Source organism: Moschus berezovskii, chromosome 18, assembly GCF_049115385.1.
Source record: "Moschus berezovskii isolate FMDL1 chromosome 18, NW_MosBer_1.0, whole genome shotgun sequence".
NCBI lineage: Eukaryota > Metazoa > Chordata > Mammalia > Artiodactyla > Moschidae > Moschus > Moschus berezovskii.
Genome location: NC_142477.1, coordinates 25,524,247 through 25,550,902, shown reverse-complemented (window position 1 = coordinate 25,550,902; position 26,656 = coordinate 25,524,247). Strand labels below are relative to the sequence as shown.

General features: G+C 37.3%; 1 protein-coding gene across 2 annotated transcripts in view; it reads left to right on the top strand.

Moving 5' to 3' along the window:
- CDH12 (cadherin 12) overlaps positions 1–25,360 on the top strand; it is a 322,134-nt gene extending 296,774 nt beyond the window's left edge. For both annotated transcript variants that reach the window (XM_088845562.1, XM_055422238.1), the window contains 4 exons: positions 12,972–13,093; positions 18,587–18,704; positions 21,153–21,404; positions 24,861–25,360. In XM_088845562.1, coding sequence (XP_088701688.1) covers positions 12,972–13,093; positions 18,587–18,704; positions 21,153–21,404; positions 24,861–25,360 — 992 coding nt within the window. The remainder of the gene's footprint in view (positions 1–12,971; positions 13,094–18,586; positions 18,705–21,152; positions 21,405–24,860) is intronic.
- The last annotated feature ends 1,296 nt before the right edge of the window (positions 25,361–26,656 follow it).

Genomic DNA, 26,656 nt, shown 5'->3' with positions numbered 1-26,656 from the left:
CTTAGCAGCAGCAACTTATAACTGCTTTGCTTTAATGTTTCTTACTTCAACATAATGCAAATAATCTCATCTTCAGTAGAGAAAAATCAACCTGAGATTATTATCTATAATAGGCTCAACAAAATTTCATCTAATTTTTTATAAAGTTCTATAGAACATTATTTACATTCAAAGCATTATTCGTTGTGGGTTAAAACTAAGATCAAAGTCTGTTCCTAAGGAGAGTTTGGGAATAGTTAAAAGTTGATCCAAATTAATTTAGTTAGTTAAAACTATGCAACTTATGCTGAATTCAACGGACTTAAATGTACTCTCAGATAGCCTTCAGAGGAAAGTTGCAAAAGATTTATACTGACCAAACGGGTCATTAAGAAATGAAAGATTTAAACAAAATAAATAAACTTTTTTGGTAGAATTTTTTAAAGGGTTTCCTTCTGCCTGTGTTCCAAATAGACATAGAAAGTGTTCTCAGGCCAGATGAGAAAAAGTACCTAATTTTCTATAAAATTGTAAGAAATGTTTTAAGGTAGTAAACCAAACTATTATAGTAACTTTATATATATTCACTCAATTTATTGTTATCCACATTGCAAGAGTGAAGAAAATGTAAGCTAAGATACATTTCGTCACACAGTGAATGACTAACCAAAACAAGACTGAAGCCAGGGCTTCCCAGGTGGCACTGATGGTAAAGAATCCACTTTCCAATGCAGGAAACATAATAAGACACAGGTTTGACTCCTGGGTCAGGAAGATCCCTTGGAGGAGAAAATGGCAACCCACTCCAGTATTCTTGCCTGAAAAATTAAATGAACAGAGGAGCCTGGTGGGTTGCAGTCCATATGGTCATAGAGTTGGACATGACTTAGCAACTGAAAAACAACATTTGCATTGTACAAATATGTACATTTGAATTGTACAAATAACTGAATTGAAATTATTGTTAATCTTGGCATCTATTATCTATCTATCCATCTATCCGTCTATTTCAGCTCATTAGATTACTTACCTATTAGAGTTCTATAGTTAATTTGCATTTAAAAAATAATATGTGAATGTGAAATTGTTAGTCCCTCAATCATGTCTGACTCTGTGATCCTATAGACTGTAATCCACCAGGCTCCTCTGTCCATGGCATTCTTCAGGTGAGAATACTAGAATGGGTAGTCATTCCCTTCTCTAGGGGGTCTTCCCCATCCAGGGATTGAACCTGGCACACTCACATTGCAGGCAATACTTTCCTGCCTGATCTACAAAGACTCAAAATATGAGACTAGGGAAATATATGTGCAATGGTATGTGTGTGGCCGTGTTGTAGGTGGGTAGATTTCGATCTCTATCCAATAGATATTCATCACTAGATCACACTCAAAAAAACTACAACAGTTCCTAATGATTTCATTGTGATAATTTCCCTATATTTAGAAAATCCTGTCTACCTATACTATGCCACCTCCTACCATTAATGGCAGTGTCTTTTCCAGTGCCAAAGACATAAAGAAGATCCTGGACAGAGCAAGGACCAATGAGGTAGATGATGACCTGACTCAACAAGGTCACCAGTGAGCCGAAAGGAAAACAACACTGAAGATATCAGTCACTGTCCAGGGTATTAGCGAGCTGGCCAGCACACCTGCCTCCAGAGGGTGACTCTGCAACTCCTGCTGATGCTTCAGCCCACGCATCATCAGCAGAGAAAAGAGAGAGGAAGGAGGAGGAGGTGGAGGAGTCAGATGACTCCATGGATTTTGTCTTCTTCAAATAGAGTTCTGCTCCCCTGCAAAAGTGATGTCTTGCCATTTCTTATCAGTGATATCACTTTTGCCTCAGCAAAGCAGGAGACTAGGGCTTGATCCCTGGGTTGGGAAGATCCCAGGGAGAAGGGAATGCTACCTATTCCAGTATTCTTGCCTGGAGAATCCCATGGACAGAGGACCCTGATGGGCTACAGTCCAGAGGGTCACAAAGAGTTGGACACGACTGAATGACTAACAGATACGTACTAAATAGAAGCAAATCATTAGATCCAGACCACACTTAAGGACAGAACATTACATGGAGGTAACTTATGTGGGTGGGCCTGCCTGGTGGTGCTAGCAGCAAAAAACTCGCCTGTTAGTGTTGGAGACCTAAAAGGTGTGGGTTCCATCCCTGGGTTGTGGAGTTTCCCTGGAGGAGGGCATGGCAACCCTTTCCAGTATTATTGCCTGGAGAATCCCATGGACTGAGGAGTCTGACAGGCTATAGTCCATAGGGTCACACAGAGTCAGACATGACTGAAGTCACTTAGCACACACACAACTCATGTGGGTTCCAGGAAGTGGGGATCCTTGGGACCCATTTTAGAAGGTTGCCTACCATATGTGTTTTCTCAGCAACTAAACAAGTCTAGTGGCTCAGTTGGTAAAGAATCCACCTGCAATGCGGGAGACCTGGATTTGATCCCTCGGTTGGGAAGATCCCCTGGAGAAGGACATGGCAACCCACTGCAGTATTCTTGCTTGGAGAATCCCCATGGACAGAGGAGCCTGGCGGGCTACAGTCCATAGGGTTGCAGAGTCAGACATGACTGAGTGACTAAGCACACACACACAAAGACAAGTGTTTCTAAAAGTGAAGTGAGTTTAGAGGCTGCATTACTTAATCACTGCTGCTAAGTCGCTTCAATCGTGTCCAACTCTTTGCCACACCTATGGACTCTAGTCAACAGGTTCCTCTGCCCATGTGATTCTCCAGGCAAGTATACTGGAGTGGGTTGCCGTTTCCTCCTCCAGGGGATCTTCCTGACCCAGGGATCGAACCCACATCTGTAAGTCTCCTGCATTGGCAGGTGGGTTCTTTACCACTTGGGAAGCCCATTACTTAATCTCTAGGCCTGAAAATTTTGTGAAAAAGACAATAATCTTGTTGAATTCATTAAGAATACAAGCAAAATACACACTGCTGTAAGAAAAAATACTTATTTAATTATTTTTATTATCAAAAATAATATTTTTTTTAAATAAAAAAATTAAAAGCATAAGCATAGTATATCACATCATAGGAATTATCATTTGAGCTGCGTCTTTAAAGATGGAGAAGATATGAAAAAGGTGGAAAGGAAGGGCTTCTAGGTGGAGAAAACATCTTTAGCAAAGACAGGATGGTATCAAAGCTCATGTTTGGATGAAAAATTACAAGTAGGGTAGTACAGTGGGTGTCCAGAGTGTGGAGAGGAGGTTAAAGGAAATACATTCAGAAAGGAAGCCTGAGCTCTTCTCTCTGAAAGACTTTATCATGTAGAATACTCTATTGTCAGCTGCAGTCACCATGCTGTTCATTCCATCCCTCGGGCTGATTTGGAAGTCTGTATGTTTTGATCACATTCACCTTTATGAACACCTGTGCTTTTGCTTCAAGCAACCATTTCAAGATCAATACAAATATCAGATCATTGTGTTGTACACCTAAATTAATATAATGTTACATGCCAATTATGGGCTTCCCAGGTGGCTCAAACAATCTGCCTGCCAAGCTGGAGATGTGGGTTCAATCGCTGGGTCAGGAAGATCCCCCAGAGAAGGAAAAGGGCAACCCTTCCAGTATTCTTGCTGGAGAATTCTACGGAAAAAGGAGCCTGGCAGGCTACAGTCCACTGGGTCACAGAGAGCCAGACATGACTTGGTAACTTAACCACCACCACCATATGTCAATTATTAATATATCTCCATTTTTTAGAAAAAGAAAGAAAAGAAAGTCAGACGCCTTGTCAAACAGAGCCTTAAATGCACATAGAGAAACTGAGAAGGTTTTAGGTGTGTTTTGAGTCCATACTCTTTTCTGTTGTTTCCATCAATACTATATGTTTCCAGCTCAGCATATATCCAAAGAGGCATATTTCACTTCTCCAAATTCCCCAAGGTAGTTACACAGTTCAGTTCAGTTCAGTCGCTCAGTCGTGTCCGACTCTCTGCGACCCCATGAATCACAGCACGCCAGGCCTCCCTGTCCATCACCAACTCCCGGAGTTCACTCAAACTCATGTCCACAGAGTCAGTGATGCCATCCAGCCATCTCATTCTCTGTCCTCTTCTCCTCCTGCCCCCAACCTTTCCCAGCATCAGAGTCTTTTCCAGTGAGTCAACTCGTCGCATGAGGTGGCCAAAGTATTGCAGTTTCAGCTTTAACATCAGTCCTTCCAATGAACACCCAGGACTGATCTCCTTTAGAATGGACTGGTTGGATCTCCTTGCAGTCCAAGGGACCCTCAAGAGTCTTCTCCAACACCACAGTTCAAAAGCATCAAGGGACCTGCATTTTCTATAAATCAGCACTGTTTGGGTTATACTGTATCCACTGAGGTTTATGTCAGGAGAATCAAGCAACAAGGGTGACTCTGGATTCTCTGCAGTGTTTGAGCAGGAAACATTTCTTTCTAATTTGGCTAGTCTTTTGTTCTCAGTGTTGTAAGTCATGTGTACATTTATTGAAAGTGTGCAGGTTGGCCCTTTCATTTCTACTACTGTTCTTCAACTTCTCAACTCTCACCTGCATCAGAGTCAACTGTTAGAGTGCTCCTGGACCCCGTTCAAGACATACTGAATCAGAATTTCTGGGATTATTGCCAAGAAATCTCTACCTTAAAAATAATACCCAGGTCACTAGATGGATACTGATGTTGAAACCAAATGCCAAATTCTCTAGAGTTTTAAATATTAGCATGGATTTGGGAAATAAAGCAGCTTAATGTTGCTATGAAGAAGTACATAGAATGTCTTCATAGAAGTACATGTACTTACTCGGAGAGCCTAGTTGACTTTTGGGGGCTGAATGAAAACATTGGTTTCAATTCTGGCTTGAAGCTATTGCTTTTTTCCTCTAATTGCCTTTCTTTTACTCTCCATGAGCAACTTACTTTACATTTATGAGTCTAGGGAGTTTATCTACCATTTAACATTTTCCTTTTTTCCCTAAGTAGCATATGAAACTATCAATATTTTGTATTATCAAAGAAAGGTAACTTTGATTTTTATCAGTATTGACAACATTTCTGTAGTATGTGTAATACAGACAAGTACTACATAATTTAATAAATTTCTTATAAATATTCAATCATTTCATAAAGCCTTCAATGTGTTGTATACATGGTGATAATAAATATTAATGTCAATATACTCATGGATTTAATTTAGAAATGATACCAATTTTCTCACAATTGTATGATGTGTAAATATAATAGAATCCAAATTTGTTGTGATAATTTATATTTTATTGTAAGTTTTCAACTGCTTATGAGTGTCCTACCATAATCAAGCTAACTTAGGAGTAGTTTAAACCAGTAAAATTGCTCTATCAGAATCACATACACAACTGAGTCAGGCTTTTGTTTCCTTAATTAGCATCTGGTTTTTCTCTGGAAATTAAAACTACATGATAAGCTTGTCAACTAAAGGCTGAAATTTGAATAAAATGATACTTTAGATATGTACAGAAAAGTTTTAAGTTCATCTATCAAAATTAGAATCAAAAAATATATTTTTACATTGAAAATATTTTTGCATTGTCAATGTTGCTTTGTTGGCATTATGAACTATATTGTATTTCACCTACTTGCATAGGGATCCTCTCAGATGTGAACTTCTTAGTAGCCAGGACTTTATCTTATACATCTTTGATATATATGGCTTACCATACCCTCTAGAACATTTGAATACATGCACAATTAATGAATAATTTGTGAGGAGCTTGAGATGTGAGTTCAGTTCCTGGGCTGGGAAGATCCCCTGGAGGAGGAAATGATAACTCACTCCAGTGTTCTTGCCTTGGAAAATCCCATGGACAAGGAGCCTGGTGAGCTACAGTCCATGGGGTCACAAAGAGTCAGACATAGTGACTAAACAACAACCCAACAAAACAAGCTTTGTCGGCATCCCATCCTGCTGATCTGGGCCTTGGATTTCCTGATGAGTTGCTCCTGCTCAGCCTCTGTGCTCACATAGAATATGTGTAGTATGATGTAGCTGGAACGGACCAGATGCTGGGAACAGGCATAATGAAATTGAGAGGGAAGACCTGACACGTTGCCAGCTACAGACACCAACACCCCAAGAAGTAGGCGACTGTGATTTACCCAGCCTGACTCACAGCTGCAGTTGCTGGGCTTAGAGCCCCTGTGAGTCAGGACAGAGTGTCATATGGCTCCGAAGGATGGTGACTCCACTGCAGGAGGCCTGCTGACTGTGGGATCTGATAGCTGCATCAAACTCCATGGAAGCAGAAGCCTTGTTTAATATGTCTGCAGACCTGGGACCAAGTGGGAACTCCACCCCACCCAACAACAACGCCCTGGAGGAAAGCTCTTGCAAGACCTCTGGAAAAGAATACCATTTCCAACACCATGGCCACTGTACCCTGCAGGGACCATTGCAGCTGTAACCCTAGTTGAAAAGCTTATTTCCTTTTAATATCCATTTTTATATTTCTTATTATTGGAATTTGTCACCTATGGCTGCATAATAACTCATGATAGAACATTTTGGGGTCAGGAATTCTAAAAAATGAAAGTCACCCAGAAGTGTCCATCTCTTTGCCACCCCATGAACTGTGGCCTGTCAGGCTCCTCTGTCCATGGAATTCTCCAGGCAAGAATATTGGGGTGGGTTGCCATTTCCTTCTCCAGGGGATCCTTCTAACACAGGGATCAAACCCAGGTCTCCTGATTTGCAGGCAGATAGAGTCTTTATCATCTGAGGGAAGCCCTTAAAGGATTCTAAAATGGTCTTTCTTAATATCTGCCCCTAAGAAGTCTAGAAGACTTGACAGCTGAGGGCTGGAATCTCTGGGAAGCTCTTGTGTGTCAGAAGCCCAAAGGCTCTGAAACTTTTTGCTTTCTGCAGCTAAATAAGCTGCAAGTAAGAAACGAAGATCATGGCATCTGGTCCCATCACTTCATGGGAAATATATGAGGAAACAGTGTCAGACTTTATTTTTGGGGGCTCCAAAATCACTGCAGATGCTGATTGCAGCCATGAAATTAAAAGACGCTTACTCCTTGGAAGGAAAGTTATGAGCAACCTAGACAGCATATTAAAAATCAGAGACATTATTTTGCCAACCAAGGTCCATCTAGTCAAGGCTATGGTTTTTCCAGTGGTCATGTATGGATGTGAGAGTTGGACTGTGAAGAAAGCTGATTGCCGAAGAATCGATGCTTTTGAACTGTGGTGCTGGAGAAGACTCTTAAGAGTCCCTTGGACTGCAAGGAGATCCAACCAGTCCATTCTAAAGGAGATCAATCCTGGGTGTTCATTGGAAGGACTGATGCTAAAGCTGAAACTCCAATACTTTGGCCACCTCATGCGACGAGTTGACTCACTGGAAAAGAGTCTAATGCTGGGAGGGATTGAGGGTGGGAGGAGAAGGGGACGACAGAGAATGAGATGGCTGGATGGCATCACCAACTTGATGGACATGAGTTTGAGTGAACTCCAGGAGTTGGTGATGGACAGGGAGGCCTGGCGTGCTGTGATTCATGGGGTCGCGAAGAGTCGGACATGACTGAGCGACTGAACTGAACTGAACTGAAGAGGAGCTTCCCTGGTGCTCCAGATGGTAAAGAATCTGCCTGAAATGCAGGAAACCTGGGTTCTATCCCTGCATCAGGAAGGTCCCCACCCCATGGAGAAGAGTATGGCAACCCACTCCAGTATTCTTGCCTGGAAATTCCTATGGACAGAGAACCCTGGCAGGCTACAGTTCATAGGGTCACAAAGAGTCAGACATGACTTAGTGATTCAGTTTCAAGGAGTGGTATTGATCTTCCCCCAATGCTCAGTGGTAAAGAAACTGCCACCAATGCAGGAGATGCAGGTTCAATTCCTGGGTCAGAAGGATCCCCTGGAGAAGGAAATAACAACCCACTCTAGGATTCTTGCCTGGAAAATTCCATGAACAGAGGAGCTGAAGGGCTACAGTCCATCATGTTGCAAAAGAGTAGGACATGACTTAGAGACTAAAACAAAAACAAGAAGTGCTATTAGTCTTATCAATAAAACTTAAATGTTGGAGGTTCATTCATGTTGTTTAAGCACATATCACTTTTGTTTCCTGTTTTTATTATATAATTTTATTGTATGGATATGCTACTGTTAATCTATTCACCAAAAGATAGACATTTGAATTGTTTCCAGTTTGGGACCGTAGGCATAGTACCTCCATGAACATATGCATACAGGTTTTCTGTGGATGTTCCTTTCATTCTCGTAGGTAGACATATGGTAGTGGAATTGTTGGCTTATAAATTCAAATTCAGTGTTTAATTCCTGAGCTTCCTTTGTGGCTCAGATGGTAAAGAATCCGCCTGCAATGCAGGAGACCTGGGTTTGATCCCTGGATTGGGAAGATCCCCTGGTGAAGGGAAAGGCTACCCACTCCAGTATTCTGGCCTGGAGAATTCCATGGACTGTATAGACTACGGGGTCTCAAAGAGTCACAACTGAGAGAATCTTACTTCACACTTCGGTGTTCAAAGAAAGTTCCAACCTATTTTCTAAAGTGACTGTACAGCTTTATATTTCCACCAGCAGTCCTTTCTATCGGGAGTCTCTTTTATTTTTCTGAGAAATGATTTGTGAATTTCTGTTTATAATTCCTAACTTTATTTTGCTAAATTTATTCCTAAATATTTTATTATCTTTGACTCTATTGTGACTTGAATTTTTTATCAGTTCTTTTTTTTTTATGTTTTTTTTCTAGTATATTAGATATACAATGGCCATTTTTAACATTGTTCTTGATGTGCTGCCCTGATTATATCTATAAGTGTTTTGTGGATATTTTAGGGTTTTCAACCTACAGGTTCTTGACATTTTTTTATAAAAAAGACTTTTTTTTCCTTTCAATCTGAATACTTTAAAATTTTATTTTTATTTCATTGCACTAAATAAATCCTCAAGTGCAATGGTCAATATGTGGTAAGAGCATACATTCTTGCCATATGCTCAATATTAGAAAATATTTGGTCTCTCACCATTGCTGGCTATGGACTTCTTTATCATAGATAAACTATGCCAGATTGAAGATGTTGCCTTCTATTCATTATTTGTTAAGTTTTTTTTTTTAATCATGAATGGATGAGATTTTCTCAAAAGCAAATGCTGAGTCTATCAAAATGCTTATGTAATTTTTTGTTCTTTCTTCTATTAATATGATATATCACATTGATCATAATACTATTAAATGTTAAACTAACTTTACATCCCTAGGATAAATGACATTTGGTCATTATATATTAGCTTTATAATATACTTCTGGGATTGACTGCTTATATATATTTAAGCAATTTTTGTTTCTGTGTTTATGAGGTTAATCCATGCTTTTCCTTATATTTTTGATTGACTTTTGGTATTACAATATGGAGAATAAGCTGGTAAGTGTTTTCTCCTCTATTTTCTGAAGAAGTTTATGAAGAATTGATATTATGTGGTCTATAAATAGTTGCTAGACTTTCCCAGTGAAGCCATGTGGGCATGACTTTCTCTTGATTGGGAGATTTTCTATTAAAGCTTAATTTTCCCCACTTGCCTTAGATCTATTAAGATTTTCTAGTTCATTTTGATACTAGTGATAAAGAACTTGCCCGCCAATGCCAGAGACATAAGAGACGTGGGTTTAATTCCTGTGCCAGGAAGATTCCCTGGAGGAGGGCATGACAACTCACTCCAGTATTCTTGCCTGGAGAATACCAAGGACAGAGGAGCCTGGAGGGCTACAATCCATAGGGTGTCAGAGTCAAAGATGACTGAAGTGACTTAGCATGCACACATGTAACAATATATGTCTTTCTGGGAATTTGTCCAATTTATCTATGTTGACTGAACTTTTGGAATAAATTTGAAATATTATAACATTAATTTCACTTATGATATTTCACTTCTCCTTTATTCTCGAATTTAATAATTTAGCCTTAATATTTTTTTCTTGGTTTAAGTTGCACTTTAAAATATTAAGGCAGTTATAATTCAAATTGACTCAAAAAGTTGTGGGATTTGATCAAGATATCACGAAGAATAGAGGAAGAAGATTTAACAAAACATTCTTGAAGGCTGAGGGACAAAATAGAATGAGTTATTGATTATCTTAATTGACCACAAAACTATTAATAAGCTGGTTATTCAATATAAGCAATATGAATCAATGATAATTGGAGTTTAAATGGCTTGACTACTGGGAACACAGGAATTAATTGTGTAAGGTTTTGAGTATTTAATATTAACTAAGTTCATACGCGTTGACTCACTGGAAAAGGGTCTGATGCTGGGAGGGATTGGGGGTGGGAGGAGACGGGGACGACAGAGAATGAGATGGCTGGATGGCATCACCGACTTGATGGACATAAGTTTGAGTGAACTCCGGGAGTTGGTGATGGACAGGGAGGCCTGGCATGCTGTACTTCATGGGGTCGCAAAGAGTTGGACACGACTGAGCGACTGAACTGAACTGAAGTTCATATTTGAATTTATTTTGTAATTGCTCATTGATAACTAGTTTCTAATATGGAAGGGATTTGGATAATAATGTTTATGTGAAATCAAGTTTAAAGAAGTGTCATCACTGTTGTTTTAAAGATGAGATGAATCAGAAAAGAAATGTCATTACTATATCATTTAGTGAATTCCATACATAAGTCAAAAAATTTCTATATTACTCTAATAAAAATATTCCCTTGTGAAAAGGTCAATTCTAGAAATGTTGCTGCTTACCTAACCAGATTTACAGTATAGGTGACATTTTTAAATATTTAATCATAAGAAGTTTTATAAATATACAATAGAAGAGTACTATAAACCCATAACTCATTTTGGACAGAATGAATAACCCACCTTTGATGTTGTTACAGTTTTTCCTCTATTCTTATTCGGGCATTTATTTTGTAATTGCATGTATCTCTGTGGCACAGTCTGTTGGAGCATTTAGTTGCTAACCAAAAGGTTGGGGGGTTCAAACCCAGTCAGGGAAGCCTTCCTCTCTGCACCTTTTAAGGAAGTACTCAAAGGCTTTGTGGTTGTTTCTACTCTGCATCCTTTCCATGAAAGGCCAAAAAAGCCTCCTCTACTGTGTCCCAAGAATGAGTACAACTAGCAACTGTATCTCTTCACATTTTTCCTTTACTGTGCATGTTATAAAGCCTAGTATCTACTGTCATGTTAGGGGCTTCCCTGTTGGCTTAGATGGTAAGGAATCTGCCTGCAATGCAGGAGACCAGGGTTTGATCCCTGGATCAGGAAGATCCCCTGGAGGAGGGCATGACAACCCACTCCAGTATTCTTGCCTGGAGAATTCCATGGTCAGAGGAGCCTGGCAGGATATATAGTCCATGGGGTCACAAAATCGAACATGACGAACACATATTTTGTAATTGCCACAGTGATGCCTAGTCACATTTATTATATAGTGGTTCTAAAAGTCCTGTAGTGCACAGGAAAATTTCACACAACAAAATATTTGGCTTTAGCTAAAATACCAAAAGCTCATCTTTGAGAAACACTTTTAAAAATAAGATATTACAATAGTGATTATATTTTGAGACATATTACTCATTGGGACAGATGTAAAATCTATATTTCAGGAGGATAAATATTTAAAACTACCAAAACAGAGTTTCTCATGGGTAAAAATCAGTTTAAATTAATAACATGTTTATACATTATAAACACAAGGCAGTATTATAAATATAATTGGGAGAGAAATCTTGTCCCATCCTCACAGTAACTTATTAAACATTCTATTTCTCCTCCATTTATGTTATCTGTGCCTGAACTGGTATACAACGATGGATTTCACTTTGTCATATATGAATCTGTGAACATTTCTTCAGCTACCGCTGACAATGCTTTTTATCTCTTTAAATCAGTTTTAGCATAACAGAATATTGTAGGCTTGTCAGAATCCGTCATGTGGTAAGATTTGTATGCATTCTTTAAAAGCATCCAGACAGAGATCTAAAACAATGCCAATACTGTGAATCTTCCATGGCACTGCAGATGAAGAATCTAACACAATAACCAATCATTAAAAAAGTGGAGTGAATATAATACTTGGATTTCCATAGTGCTGAGTTTGGATATTAACTCCCCATTCCTCTAGATATGTGACTTTGGACAAGACACTTCAACAACCTGGGGCACTTTATCCATCTGTGAAGTTTCATTTGGTAAAATAAATAAATTGAAACATATGCACTATGTTATACCTTTATTTGTTGAATTATGCCTGGTCTTCTTCAGCAAAGGACAGAGAAGTTGGTACCATATCGCAGGTTGGGACTAAAACTTGTGATGGGATTTTGACAGAGACAATTTTTCAAAGCAATATTTTTTGACACTGTAGGAAGGAAATGCTGTTTACTTTGTCTTTTCTTATCATCAGCAAATAATTTTAGGGTGCATCCTAACAGTCCATAAGCTTTTATTTCTACTTCCTTAAGTTTATTTTAATTTTCATCTATAAAAAGTCATCTCTCCTTCATATTCCTTGTAATTTATCATCTTTTTAGGTGGGATCATTTTGAGAAAGTTATTTAAATATGTTGATGATGCTACTGAATAAAGTTATAGACACATGTGTAAAAGCATATGTTTTATTCAATGAAAAATATCACTGTTTAGTGAAGATTGTTCCCGTTAACTCACTCTGCTTTGGTGACTGCACTTTTGATGAAACATGAGCTAAATGGTTGTCCTTAACTTTGGGGGTGATTTTCAGGGATAAATTCTTGTGTAGTGCACTGCTGGTTCTCTGACAGTGAGACAGGGAGAGTGCCCATATTCATCTTTTTATCATTTATACTTGATACAATGCTTCAGTTTACCATAAAGAAAAGGTCACCTGGATTTCATATGAATGCTGATTTTTAAATGCTAATGATATTCACTGTAAAAGCAATGATTGATCAGATTTTGTAATCATCTTTTCTCCTTGTATGTTTTTAACAGGTAACCCATTATTAAGCAGCAGAGTCAACATATTAATTAATGTCCTAGATGTCAATGAATTTCCTCCAGAAATATCTGTGCCATATGAGACACCTGTGTGTGAAAATGCCAAACCAGGACAGGTATCTTATCAATGTTTTTATTTAAGATTTTATAAAGACCTGCTATATGTGTGTGTTTTAGGTTATGAGACCATGCATATTTATAGACATGGATCATATGTCTTCATAAACCATAAATGGTACTATATTTTTTTTGAATTAATGGCGTGTTTTGCATGTGGAATTAATACTACATGGGATAAAAATGATGATGGCCTAATGAATATATTCTGTATAACTAACAGTTCTAGGATTGCATATTCTGCTATTTTCTGTAGACTATGAAATTTCCAAAAAACTTGTGACTGCAAGTTAAGTAAGCAAAAAATTTTAGATTATATTCTTCTATGATATTTCTTGCTTTGTTCACATGCTTTTATGAAGGGGTGCATAGATACTCTTAAGCCCATGAAGAATGGAAAACTTTCTCTGGTGGCCTTGAATAGAATATCTGGGTTATTCAAAATATCTGAATTACATTTTCTTACTAAGTATTACTCTGGAGGGAGGGTCTGGTGGGGACAGCATATGAGAAAGGACCACATTGTTAATGAAAGTTGCTGTCCAAATCCTATCATTTATGTGGGTAATGGTGAGTAGCCAGCTTTTTAATAAACACTATTATAAAGGACTTCCCTGGTGGCTCAGATGGTAAAAAATCTGCTGCAGTGAAGAAGACCTAGGTTTGATCCATGAGTCAGGAAAATTCCCTGGAGAAGGGAATGGCTACCCACTTTAGTAATCTTGCCTCTAGAATTCCATAGGCAAAGGAGCTACAGTTCATGGGGTTGCAAAGAGTAGGACACGACTGAGCAACTAACACTTTCACTTTCATAAATGAACGAATGGAAATATCATATGATATGATATAATATGATTAATAGGAACCAGGCATGAGCAGATGGTAAGAGTGTGTTATGCAATAAGAATATAATTAATCCAATATTGTGCACCTAGGCTCCGAAAGAAAAATCCATCTGTATGCTTTGGTTTGATGTCTATTTCAATTTTTTTACATAGAATAACTATTTAACTACTTATTCAAGTAAATTTGAAGTTTTAATTCTTACTTGAAGAAATATCTTAATATTTGAAACTGTATCTTTATTAAAAATGTCCTTTAATTTCTAGTATTTGCTTCCATTTGAATGTCTTCTACTGCTTCATAGAATATTTCTCGCATGGCTCTAGTCATGTGATGTTCACTAGCCTTATATATATTTGATTAATATTAAATGCATTTTAAAAGTTATCATTCACACTTGTTTGTTTCTAGTGCCTGGCAGCTATATGAGATGAGTGGCTACAATTTTTTAAAAATACTTTTATTGGAGTATAGTTGATTTACAGTATTGAGTTAGTTTCAGGTGTACTGAAAATTGAATGAGTTATAGGTCCTTATTAGTTATATATTTAGCTTGTATTTGCTAATCTTAGTTTCTAAGTGGCTACCATTTTTATCAGTGTACATGCAGAGTGTTCCCATCAGTACAGAAAATTCTAGGGGACTGTGCTGCTATATTACTTCTTTTGATAATTTGGATAAAATTCCCTGGTAGTTCAGATGGTAAAGAATGTGCCTTCAGTGCAGACTCGGGTTCAATCTCTGGGTCGAGAAGATCCCCTGGAGAAGGGAATGGCAACTCACTCCACTATTTTTGCCTGGATAATTCCATGGACTGAGGAACCTTATGGGCTACAGTCCATGTGGTCATAAAGTGTTGGGCATGACTGAGCAACTAACACATTCATTTCATTAGCTTTATTACAGGATGACTTATTTAATCATATGTTCCCAAGTGATAAATTTGCACCTTTAACTTTAAATAGACACAGAAATATATATATGTGTATATATATATATATATATATAGTTAAATGCTTTATCCCTTTAAATTCAGGCAAAATTTATGCTGGATTTCATTATTTGCAACGTTGTAAGAGGCTTCCCAGGTGACACAGTGGTAAAGAATCCACCTGCCAATGTAAGAGACAAAAGAGACGTGGGTAAGATCCTTGGGTTGGGAAGATTTCCTGGAGTAGCAAATGGCAATCCACTCCAGTATTTTTGCCTGGAAAATCCCATGGACAGAGGAGTTTGTATGGTCCACGGGATTGCAAAAGAGTTTGAAACAACTGAGCGACTGAGCTCACAGACAAAAAGTTAAAAGAAGTTTACCAAAATTTGACAATTTAGAGGTATTTACATCACTTCATGGGAAATAGATGGGGAAACAGTGGAAAGAGTGTCAGACTTTATTTTTTTGGGCTCCAAAATCACGGTAGATGCTGATTGCAGCCATGAAATTAAAAGACGCTTACTCCTTGGAAGGAAAGTTATGACCAACCTAGATAGCATATTAAAAAGCAGAGACATTATTTTGCCAACCAAGGTCCGTCTAGTCAAGGCTATGGTTTTTCCCGTGGTCATGTACGGATGTGAGAGTTGGACTGTGAAGAAAGCTGATCGCTGAAGAATTGATGCTTTTGAACTGTGGTGCTGGAGAAGACTCTTGAGAGTCCCTTGGACTGCAAGGAAATCCAACCAGTACATTCTGGGGGAGATCAATCCTGGGTGTTCATTGGAAGGACTGATGCTGAAGCTGAAACTGCAATACTTTGGCCCCCTCATGCGACAAGTTGACTCACTGGAGAAGACTCTGATGCTGGGAAAGGTTGGGGCAGGAGGAGAAGGGGACGACAGAGAATGAGATGGCTGGATGGCATCACCGACTCGATGGACATGAGTTTGAGTGAACTCCGCGAGTTGGTGATGGACAGGGAGGCCTGGCGTACTGTGATTCATGGGGTCGCGAAGTGTCGGACACGACTGAGCAACTGAACTGAACTGAACTACTTTTCAGAGCCTTCCACTTGCCCCTCAAAGCTAGTCCTTTATTTTTAGGTAATATGGGACATTGATTATATCATAGCAATCAGAATCATGTAATGCACCAATTGAAAGACTTTTGGAAATAGAACTCTAATGTTTCTGTGTTTCTCTAATAAATTAAAAAATTGCGAATAATAGAAGTTATTCAGTTCAGTTCAGTTCCGTTCAGTCGCTCAGTTGTGTCCGACTCTCCGCAACCCCATGAATCACAGCACGCCAGGCCTCCCTGTCCATCACCAACTCCCGGATTTCACTTTAGAGATAACTTTATTTTTGTATACTCAGACAAAGTGGTAAGAAATCTGTGGGGTCGCTGAAAGCTCTTTTTCCTAATAATTATGTTTCAAACATTTTGTATTCTTTTGGGCCACTGTGCTTAGCTGCTCAGTTGTGTCCAACTCGTTGCAATCCCATGGACTGCAGCCTGTCAGCCTCCTGTGTCCATGGGAATTCTCTGGGCAAAAATTCTAGAGTGGGTTGCCATGCCCTGCTCTAGGGGATCTTCCCAACCCAGGAATGGAACCCAGGTCTCCCACATTGCAGGTGGATTCTTTACCAACTGAGTTACCAGGGAAACCCTTTTGGGCCACATTTACAAACAAAATAAAACCCTGAAATATGAGAAATACAGTATATGAGCATTTTCTGCTTTTGACCCCAGCCATCCTAAGGGTCTAGAAACTATGCATAGGAACTATCTTTTTTGGGTTATATAATAACTTAATATACATGTATGTATGTATATATGCCTTATCTATCTCTGTACCTGTTTCTACCTAGCAAAAGAAGAGAAAAGATGATTCTACAGAAGTCAATAGTGATTTATATGATGAATCAATGCAGTATTGGCCTAAGTAGTTCCTTAGGGCAATAACTCCCCAGTGTCAATTCCAGATCATTGCCAGTTTATACCAAAAAGGTCACCTCCGTATGCTATTTTAAAAGATTTTTTTTGTTGTAAAGTTATTTCCTTCATAAATTTTGACGTTGATTTATTATAAAAATAATTGCTAGTTGATAGCAAAGGCAAAACAAAACTTGGCAAATTAATTCCCAAATAATTTAAAGAAATTTTATGGATGAGATATAGTGGTCTGAGTACATGGTTTTATTTGAGGAAAATTGAAGCTTTACAGGGTCTGCATGGTAATTATTTGACTAAATTGATGTATTCCACAATTTGGCCTTTGGTGTTGAATCCATGATAATTCTACTAAATAGATCCTGTGTGACTGAATCACAGTAAAACTTGTTGCTGTTTAGTTGCTAAGTCATGCCCATATCTGACTCTTTGCAACTGCATGGACTGTAGCCTACTAGGCTACTCTGTTCATGGGATTTCCCAGGCAAGAATACTGGAGTGGGTTGTCATTTCCTTCTCCAGGGAATCTTCCTGACCCAGAGATATAACCTGTGTCTCCTGCACTGCAGGCGGATGCTTTACCATCTGTATTACTAGGGAAGCCCACTTTACTCACCTGGAAACCCCCACAGTAAAATAGGCAACTGAAATTATCATTAGAGATTCCATGATCAAATTAAAAATTACCTAGTACTCAACTTGAATCCCCAGTATATATGTTGTGCATTTGTGTGTGGTCCTGTGTGTGCCGATCAAAACACACAGCTATATAGAAGGCAGATAACAGTCATAAGTCTGAGTTTTAACCATGGAATAAAAACAAATAGGGGCAAATAACTCTCATGTTTAGTGGCATCAATCTAAGTGCACAGGATTATCTAAGTTCTTCCTCTGACAAATTCAAATTTAGTCTAAGAATGTGTCACCTGAGCAAGCACACTGCCTTCTTCTGCACACATGTCCTGCAATTTCTTCCTGATGCAAAGTCATTCCACATATTAATAAATAAATACCTCAAAGCCATTTGTATTTGTTTATTTATATAGTGAATTATCAGTTTTATAGCTTGGCTCTTGAAAGTTAATCACCAGATTCCTAAGGGCATCTCATTGAAGTATTAGAATTTTAACTGTTTAGATATACTACTTCCGGGAGCAATTTAGGAAAAATTTTGAAACAAAGTAAGTCACGATTACTTCTTAAAAAAAAAAAACCTCCAAGAAAACATAATTTATATTCTCACCCACTGGGGTGGGGGGAACATAACAACAAAAAAAGATCTACATCCTCTGCTTCTTCCTTACCATTTTGCTTATTTATGAAGATAAAACTCGTTCTCACAAACATAATGATACTAATTTTTTTTCCTTGAAAGGACTTTTAAATAATCAGAGATTTTTGTCTCCAGTAAGTATGTTCATATTTAGGCTAGAAAGTATTTATTTTGTCTAATTCAAAATGCAAGCAAGTACATTTTAATTTATTTTGCTTATTAGTGAGAATTTTCAACATTGTTATTTAGTTCTGTGGACATCGATTTAGAATTAGTCCATACCCTGTAATTGTACCTGCCACTATCTACTCTAAATATTTTACTGTTTATAAAAGTATTTATAAATGATTGGCCCAATGATACAAATTCTAAAAATGTCATTTTGGTTTCCTTTCATGTTTCATTAAATATATGTATTAGCCTGGTATGTAGAGTTCCATTTGAAATCAATGTCTGATTTAAAGTCTGATCTCAACTTTGTTTCAGATAATTCAGATAGTCAGTGCTGCAGACCGAGATCTTTCACCTGCTGGACAGCAATTTTCCTTTAAATTATCACCTGAAGCTGCCATCAAACCAAATTTTACAGTTCGTGACTTCAGAAGTAAGTTTAACCACATAAAAATTTAGCTTTTATCAGGCAACTTTGTAAAAGGACATACAGGTAGGAATCAATGCTCTTCCTAAAAGCACTCAACTTCTTAAAATATAGAAATCTATATACAAGAAATGCAAAATTTACGACTAATGATAAACTGTTTAACCTATATAGACTATATCTAATGAGGCAAGCTATAATGGGGGCATTTATAATGGGAGCATTCCCTTAATGAGTCAGACAACCAATATACTGTCCAGGAAATTACTTTTGATGTTTTAAATATATCATTTTTTTTACATGCCCTGCTCATGCATACAAGTAATTGTTTTATTTGTATGACACATGGTATAGCTCAGGCTTTTTAGTGAAAATAATACAAGTTTTCACTCCTACTGCAATACAACCTAAATGGCAGATTCTCAATACATTAAAGTATACTAAATAATTTCAACTTCATAGTTAACATAAATTAACCTCATTCTTGGTTTATTAAATAAGATGATGTAATGCAAATCCTTTAACCCAGTGCCTAGAACCTATTACCTTTAAAATAATTTTAGCTACCAGCTCTGTCATCGTAACTAACTTACTTGTCTACCGCCACTGCTACTAATATTATTACAACTGCTGTTATTAAAATCACTACAAAAATACAAAGGGCACTGGATTAAATACATTAAGGCTGACAACTGATCAGCTGTTCTGTCTTTAGTTAACCTGTCTATAAGCTGTTTAAAGAGTTTATAACTTAAATCCAATGACCTGAGAAGTCTTTGAAAGGTTTACACAAGAGCATTTTAGCAGATCAGAATGGATCCAATGTAGAAAACAGTAGAGGAAGACAGGACTATATTTGATACTACTACAGAAAATGGATGAAAGTGTCTTGAATTAGAGGCATGGCTGTGAGGATGGAGGTTAGTGACTTGGGAGATAGAATACATAAGCTTGATGCTAGGTCTAGATTCCATGTAAAAATGATGAAGAAGAAAACTAGTAAGACTTGCAGACCATTGGCTTGGGCAACTAAGGAGACAGTCATATCATTCAGGAACCAAGGTATTGACTGTTTTCCACCATTTTATATTTGCTGGAGAATCTATATTTGATTACTCATAATAACATGAATCAGATCATTGTTGCCTCATGATATAGTATATTCTCATGATCTAAACATGTATTTGCCACTCATGCCATTTACCATATCCCCATTTTATCTTGTTATATTTTAAGTGTAATTGGAAGCTTTTTGGTTTAAATGGATAGACACTGTTTTCACATTTATTTTATGGGAACATTTAAGTTCTGCTATTTTAGCAAATTTCAATTATACAGTACAGTGTTATCAACTACAGTCACCATACTATAATATAGATCTTCAGACTTTATTCATCTTATAATTGAGAGTTTTTAAGCCTCTTACCAACTTTATCCCATTTCTCCCCACTTCCAGTCCCTGGCAACTATTTTTCTACTTTCTATTTCTATGGATTCTACTTTTATTTTTTTCTTTAGATTCCCCATGTAAGTTTTATCATGCAGTATTTGTCTTTCTCTGTCTGGTCTATTTCATTAGCATAATACCCTCCAGATTCATCCATGTTGTCACAAATGGCAGGATTCCCTTCCTTTTTATGACTGAATAATATTCCACTGTGTGTGTATATATGTATATCTATCTATATACATACACACATATCACATTTCTTTATCTGGCAATTGATAGAATTGATGTCATGATGATTTAACACATTTTCTTTTTCTTTTTTAATTTATTTATTTTAATTGGAGGCTAATAATTTTACAATATTGTATTGGCTTTGCCATACGTTGACATGAATCCGCCCTGGGTGTCCATGTGTTCCCCATCTTGATTTTCTTTTATTTTCCATGTTTCTTCTGCTGTTTTAGAAAACTGAAAGTGTATACATATATTCACACACATATACACATATATGTAGCATAGATAAAGAGTTGGGAAAAGTAAAAAGTCAAATTTTATCTTAAATAGTATATTGATATGTGTCATATTTTAAAGGCTACATTCTTAGGTATAATGTTATGCTGAGTCATCCTTTATAATCTGATCTAATCGTGTAAGAAAGCATCCACTGAGGTTTGTTTTCTCTGTGAGATTTTGACATCAGAAAAAGAAAAGTGTCTTGATACAACGTATTTCTTGTCTTGTAAACAATTTCCTATTCTTTCTCAATAGAAAATTTAATGCCTACTGCAGACAAGATTAATGTTTCTTCTTTTCTGAAGGATTTTCTTTGATTACATCTGATTACATTTTGGCAGCTTTCATAATGATAAAAGAAAGAATTGAAATATGGATGCATTTTACTGACTCAAGAAGAGCTTCCTACTGTTTAAAAAAACAGATACCAACTTGAAGATTTGAAGTGATACTCATAGTAACCATTTTTCCATACGTGTCATGTTTTGTAGACAACACAGCTGGAATTGAAACTCGAAGAAATGGATACAGCCGCAGGCAGCAAGAGTTGTATTTCCTCCCCGTTGTAATAGAAGACAGCAGTTATCCTGTCCAGAGCAGTACCAACACAATGACTATTCGAGTTTGTCGATGTGACTCTGATGGTACCATCCTGTCTTGTAACGTGGAAGCAATTTTTCTACCTGTAGGACTTAGCACTGGGGCTTTGATTGCAATCCTTCTGTGCATTGTTATACTTTTAGGTTGGTTTCAATATTAATCACATATTCTCTTTCTCTCCCTTGTCTGTGTATCTCTCTCCTCATTTTACCATGTAAATCAGTTTCTTCATTGAGCTGCTGCATATAGATAGAAGGAAGACTATCTATACTGAATTATATTTTTATTAAAGTTACTTTTCTACTTCCTACCACATGGAAATATACCAATAGAAATAAATATCACCAAAAGTATGTTCAAGCCCTAGGGAATTTTCAAGTATGAACAAACAGTTTGTGGCACTTGCTGCAATGAACTTTTCTATCCCATTTGCAGCAGCAGTTTTAAATTCATTTTTTACATCCTGGTAATTACTGTATTGTAGAACCTTTAAAATGATACTAGACAAAGAGTAGTAGTCCAACACTGGTTCAATAAAGAATGAAAGAAAAAAGAAAGCACAGGGAAGAAAGATACCTCTGAGTTTTTGTTTTTTTTTTTCTGTCTAAAGTGCTGGCCAGAAGCAATTCTTATTCCACTTTTCTCAGATCTCCTTACATCAAAACTCTCACCATTCCCACTAGGACAGAACAGAATACACAAAAATAGCGAGAAGCACAGCGAAGGAAAAGGATCGAAGAAAATGTATTCTGTAACATCTCTGTGAGAATGAAAACCTACTTCAGGGGCTTCCCTCTTCCATCAACTTTGTTCAGTTGACTCCGTTTCATTTATTCTTCCTCTACTGGATTCACAAATAAAAGAGAGATTTTTAAAAAAATTTTTATTTTTCCAGTCATTCCTTTAAATCAAAATTGCAAAAGAGGTACAGTTGGGCTCTGTGGAATCAGCTTATATCTATGCATGTGTATTACTTACCCAAAATATTCTGACAAATGTGCATACATACCTTTATCTCTGGGATAGAAAATAAAAATTTAAAGTACTTACTAGGATGTGTGGCTTGGACGGTAAAGAATCTACCTGCAATGAGGAGGCTTGGTTTTCATTGTGGATCAGGAAGGTCTCCTGGAGAAGGACATGGCAACACACTCCAGTATTCTTGACTGAAAAATCCCATAAACAGAGGAGCCTGGCGGCTAAAGTCCATGGAAGAGTTGTACACGACTGAGGCAACTTAGCACACACATGCTAAGTATTTACCAAGTGTCCACCTTGTACCTAGGTGTGAATTGCTGGTACATAGCTATGAATGTTGCCACTCAGTCTTGCCACGGGGTCTGCTTATAAATCCATCTATCTGATATATGTAGCCAATCTCAGATCCCTTTAGATCATTTTATTCTTAGCCATTTTATGTATTTCCTAGGGTGAGTGAAAGCATGAAAATCTTGTGGTGCCTAGGAACTTCTATTTGACTCTCAAGCACATCTAACTAGTGTCTTTTTCAGCCATGGCAACTCTAAAGCCATTTTATACATACGCAGGTCTCTCTATGAGGTTTAAACTCTCTCACACACACTTTGGATGCACAAACCATAGTGTTTTCAGTTCTGAGATCTGCATAAAGCCCAGAAGTGAAGAGTGCTAAACATCTCTTCAAAACCCATTGTACAGAAGCTCTACCTTTATCTCCTCTATCTTCCTCCTTAATTTTGGAAGAAAAGGGAATAAACTTGCTTTAACCATCATGTAGTCTCCTACTTTCTAATCCTGTAACAAGATCTTCCTTCCGAACACTGTGTGTTAAATTAAACACATTTGGCTTTCAGTCTATTGCCACTGCTATGGGGAGAGGGGAGAATTATTCCAGGCAAAATTAAGCACTGACTTAATGGTGTGAATCTGTGTTTATTCACTCATTAAAAAAAAAAAAATATATATATATATATATATAAAATAATGATGACCATAAGTCAATGGGGAAAAAAGATATATTCAATGATAAGAGTCTATAAATTAAGTATTTTAAAGTATGATCTTGTTTTAAGAAGGCCAACTGATTACTAGGCATTTAGTTTGGAGACTATCTCAATATGGTAAGACACAGAATTTAAATAATTTGTGGTGTTACTTGACATAATTTGGAAAGCTGACTCATGTTGTACATTCTTTCTCTTTTTCTCTTATTTAATGTTTTTAAAAGTGACTTTTCTCTGATTTGTGTTTATTTTGTCAGAAATAAAGCAATGTTAACACACTATAAATCTAGATATAAATAATATCTGAGTGTCAGTTATGGGCAACAATATTCAAGTTTTGCTGTGTGCTAAATCACTTCAGTCACACCCAACTCTTTGCTACCCTATAGACTGTAGCCCTCCAGGCTCCTCTGTCCACGGGATTCTCTAGCCAAAAATACTGCAGAGGGTGGCCATGCCATCCCCCAAGGGATCTTCCTGACCCATGGATTGAAATTTGGTCTCTTATGTCTCCTGCACTGGCAGGCAGGTTCTCTTACACTAGAGCCACCCAGGAAGCCCCTCAAGTTTATTGTGTGTGCTTAGTCACTCATCGTATCTGACTCTTTGCGACCCCATGGACTGTAGCTCCCCAGGCTTCTCTGTCCATGGGGATTCTCAAGGCAAGAATACTAGAGTGGGTTGCCATGCCTTCCTTCAAGGGATCTTCCAAACCCAGGGATGAAAACCGAGTCTCCCACATTGCAGGTGGATTCTTTACTGTCTGAGCCATAAGGGGTGCCCAAGAATATAGGAGTGGGTAGCCTGTCCCTTCTCCAGGAGATCTTCCTGATCCAGGATTCGAACTGGGGTCTCTTGAATTGCAGGTGGATTCTTTACCAGATGAGCTACTAGGGAAGACCCAAGTTTTATTACTTCAATGCTATACAGTTCTATGTATGATTGGACAAACCATTCTTTTCTTTATTATTTATTTTTTAAATTAATTTTTTATTATAGTATAGTTTATTTGCAAGTGCTGTGTTAGTTTCAGTATACAGAAAAGTGAAGTGGTATTAATATACATGTATCCACTTGTTTTTAGATTCTTTTCCCATATAGGTCCCCTGTGCCACATCATAGGGTCTTATTCATTATCTATTTTATGTATAGTAGCGTGTATATGTCAATTCCAATCTCCCAATTTCTCTCTCCTGCCTTTCTCCCTTGGTAACCATAAGTTTGTTTTCTACATCTGTGACTCTATTTCTGTTTTGTAAATAGGTCCATTTACACCATTTTTAAAATTCAACATATAAATTATATATTTGCCTTTCTCTGCTATTTTTAAATTTTGTAAAGAATTACCTGACACTGAGATATTTAAGCATATGTCAAATATAAGGCTACCGTTAGAATGTGTGAGTTTTGCAATCTCTTCACTTTAGTTACAATTTAAAAATGAAACTGAATTTAAACAATTAAAATCAGCATAGATAGGATCCATACAGATTACAATATGTGTACTTTGAAAATAATATGATGTCATTAAAAAACTCAGCCAACCCTGATCAATTTAATTTCTTACAGAGAGATGAGCAGACATTGTCTCACTTTGCCATTTTTGTCTTGTTTTAGCCATCGTTGTGCTGTATGTAGCTCTGCGAAGGCAGAAGAAGAAAGACACCTTGATGACCTCTAAAGAAGACATCAGAGACAACGTTATCCATTATGATGATGAAGGAGGCGGGGAGGAGGACACCCAGGCTTTCGACATTGGTGCTCTGAGAAACCCAAAAGTGATTGAAGATAATAAAATTCGCAGGGATATAAAACCAGACTCTCTCTGTTTACCTCGTCAGAGACCACCAGTGGAAGATAACACAGACATAAGGGATTTCATTAATCAAAGGCTACAAGAAAATGATGTGGACCCCACAGCCCCACCGTATGATTCACTGGCAACGTATGCCTATGAAGGCAACGGATCAGTTGCCGACTCTCTTAGCTCCATAGAGTCTCTGACCACGGAAGCAGACCAGGACTACAGCTACCTGACAGACTGGGGACCCCGCTTTAAAGTCTTGGCAGACATGTTTGGAGAAGAAGAGAATTACAACCCTGATAAAGTCACTTAGGGGAGAGGCAAAGGTTCAAACACAGCCAACAGAAGAAACTTAAGGGAAAGGAACATAAATAGAAATCACACGCGTACACACAGACACACACACACACACACACACACACACACACACGGCTTTCTAGGACAAGATTCCTTTGATTATCTGGTTTCTAGCAAGTTGCCATATTTATCATATTGTCAGTTTTGGTTTATTCTGCCAACACCAGATAAATCCTCTAGTGTGTACTTGCTTGGTTTTGTTTTGTTCTTTTGGAAACACACTGAGACAAGCTCAGGCCTATTCAATACAATTTACTGACGTGACAACCTAGAACGAAGATAGCTATGTGGCATCACGGTGGAAGAGTGTCAGATTTTTCTTAATTCCACTAAAGTGCCTATTGAAACTCTTATCATTTAAAGCGGTGTAGAGTACTCTCTGCTGTGATGGCATTGCAGGATTCAGACACAGAGGACATAAAACAAAGACACTGTCTTTATGTCAAGGAGCAATAGCAACATGCCGACTTCTCATTCCTTTTAAGGAAAGAAGAAGAAAACTTTATGAACTCCATCTTCTTATAATTAAACTGCTCTTTTTTCTTTTTTAAAATGTATGCCAATATATATTTGTTTTTTCCTACCCTTTCAGAAAATTGAAATAAATGCGATAATAACAAAGTCAATATGTAAGTCCCAAATTTTAAAAACAATGTTTGATCTTAATATTGGTTCCTATTAAAAGTGTTCATGAAAATGTTAATTGTTTTCCAAAGAAATAAAATTTTTAAAAAGAAGATTAAAAAAAAACCTCTTTATAAAAGAAGCCTCAGGCTGAAACTCAGATGAAAATAAATATTGGTTTTGTTTTAATATTGTGCCAGTGCGTGAAAGGTTGGTTTTAACAAATCATCAGATCATTACAGTCTTCAGTCATACCAAAAATTTAAGTTGTGTTATTATGAAACATTTTTTGGGAAAATGTCATTGATTTAAACAAGGGAAGAGAAATTTATATATAGTTTCTCAGAGTTTCTTACAAGTGAGTGATTCTTTGATGAGCTAAGAAGATAAAACATTTATCAAATAATGCAGAATGGCTTTATAGCATTTCTAAAAATATTTATTAATAAATAACAAACAAATGAAACATCAGGAACTTTGGAAAATTCAAACCAAATATAACAGCTAAATGTATAGTAATGCAAAATCTGGCAGTTGATTTATTTATTTTACTAACATGAATTTCAACTTGGAACATCATTTTATTGGAGCTCAGAGTTACTTTTTTACACTATTATCTACAATTCTA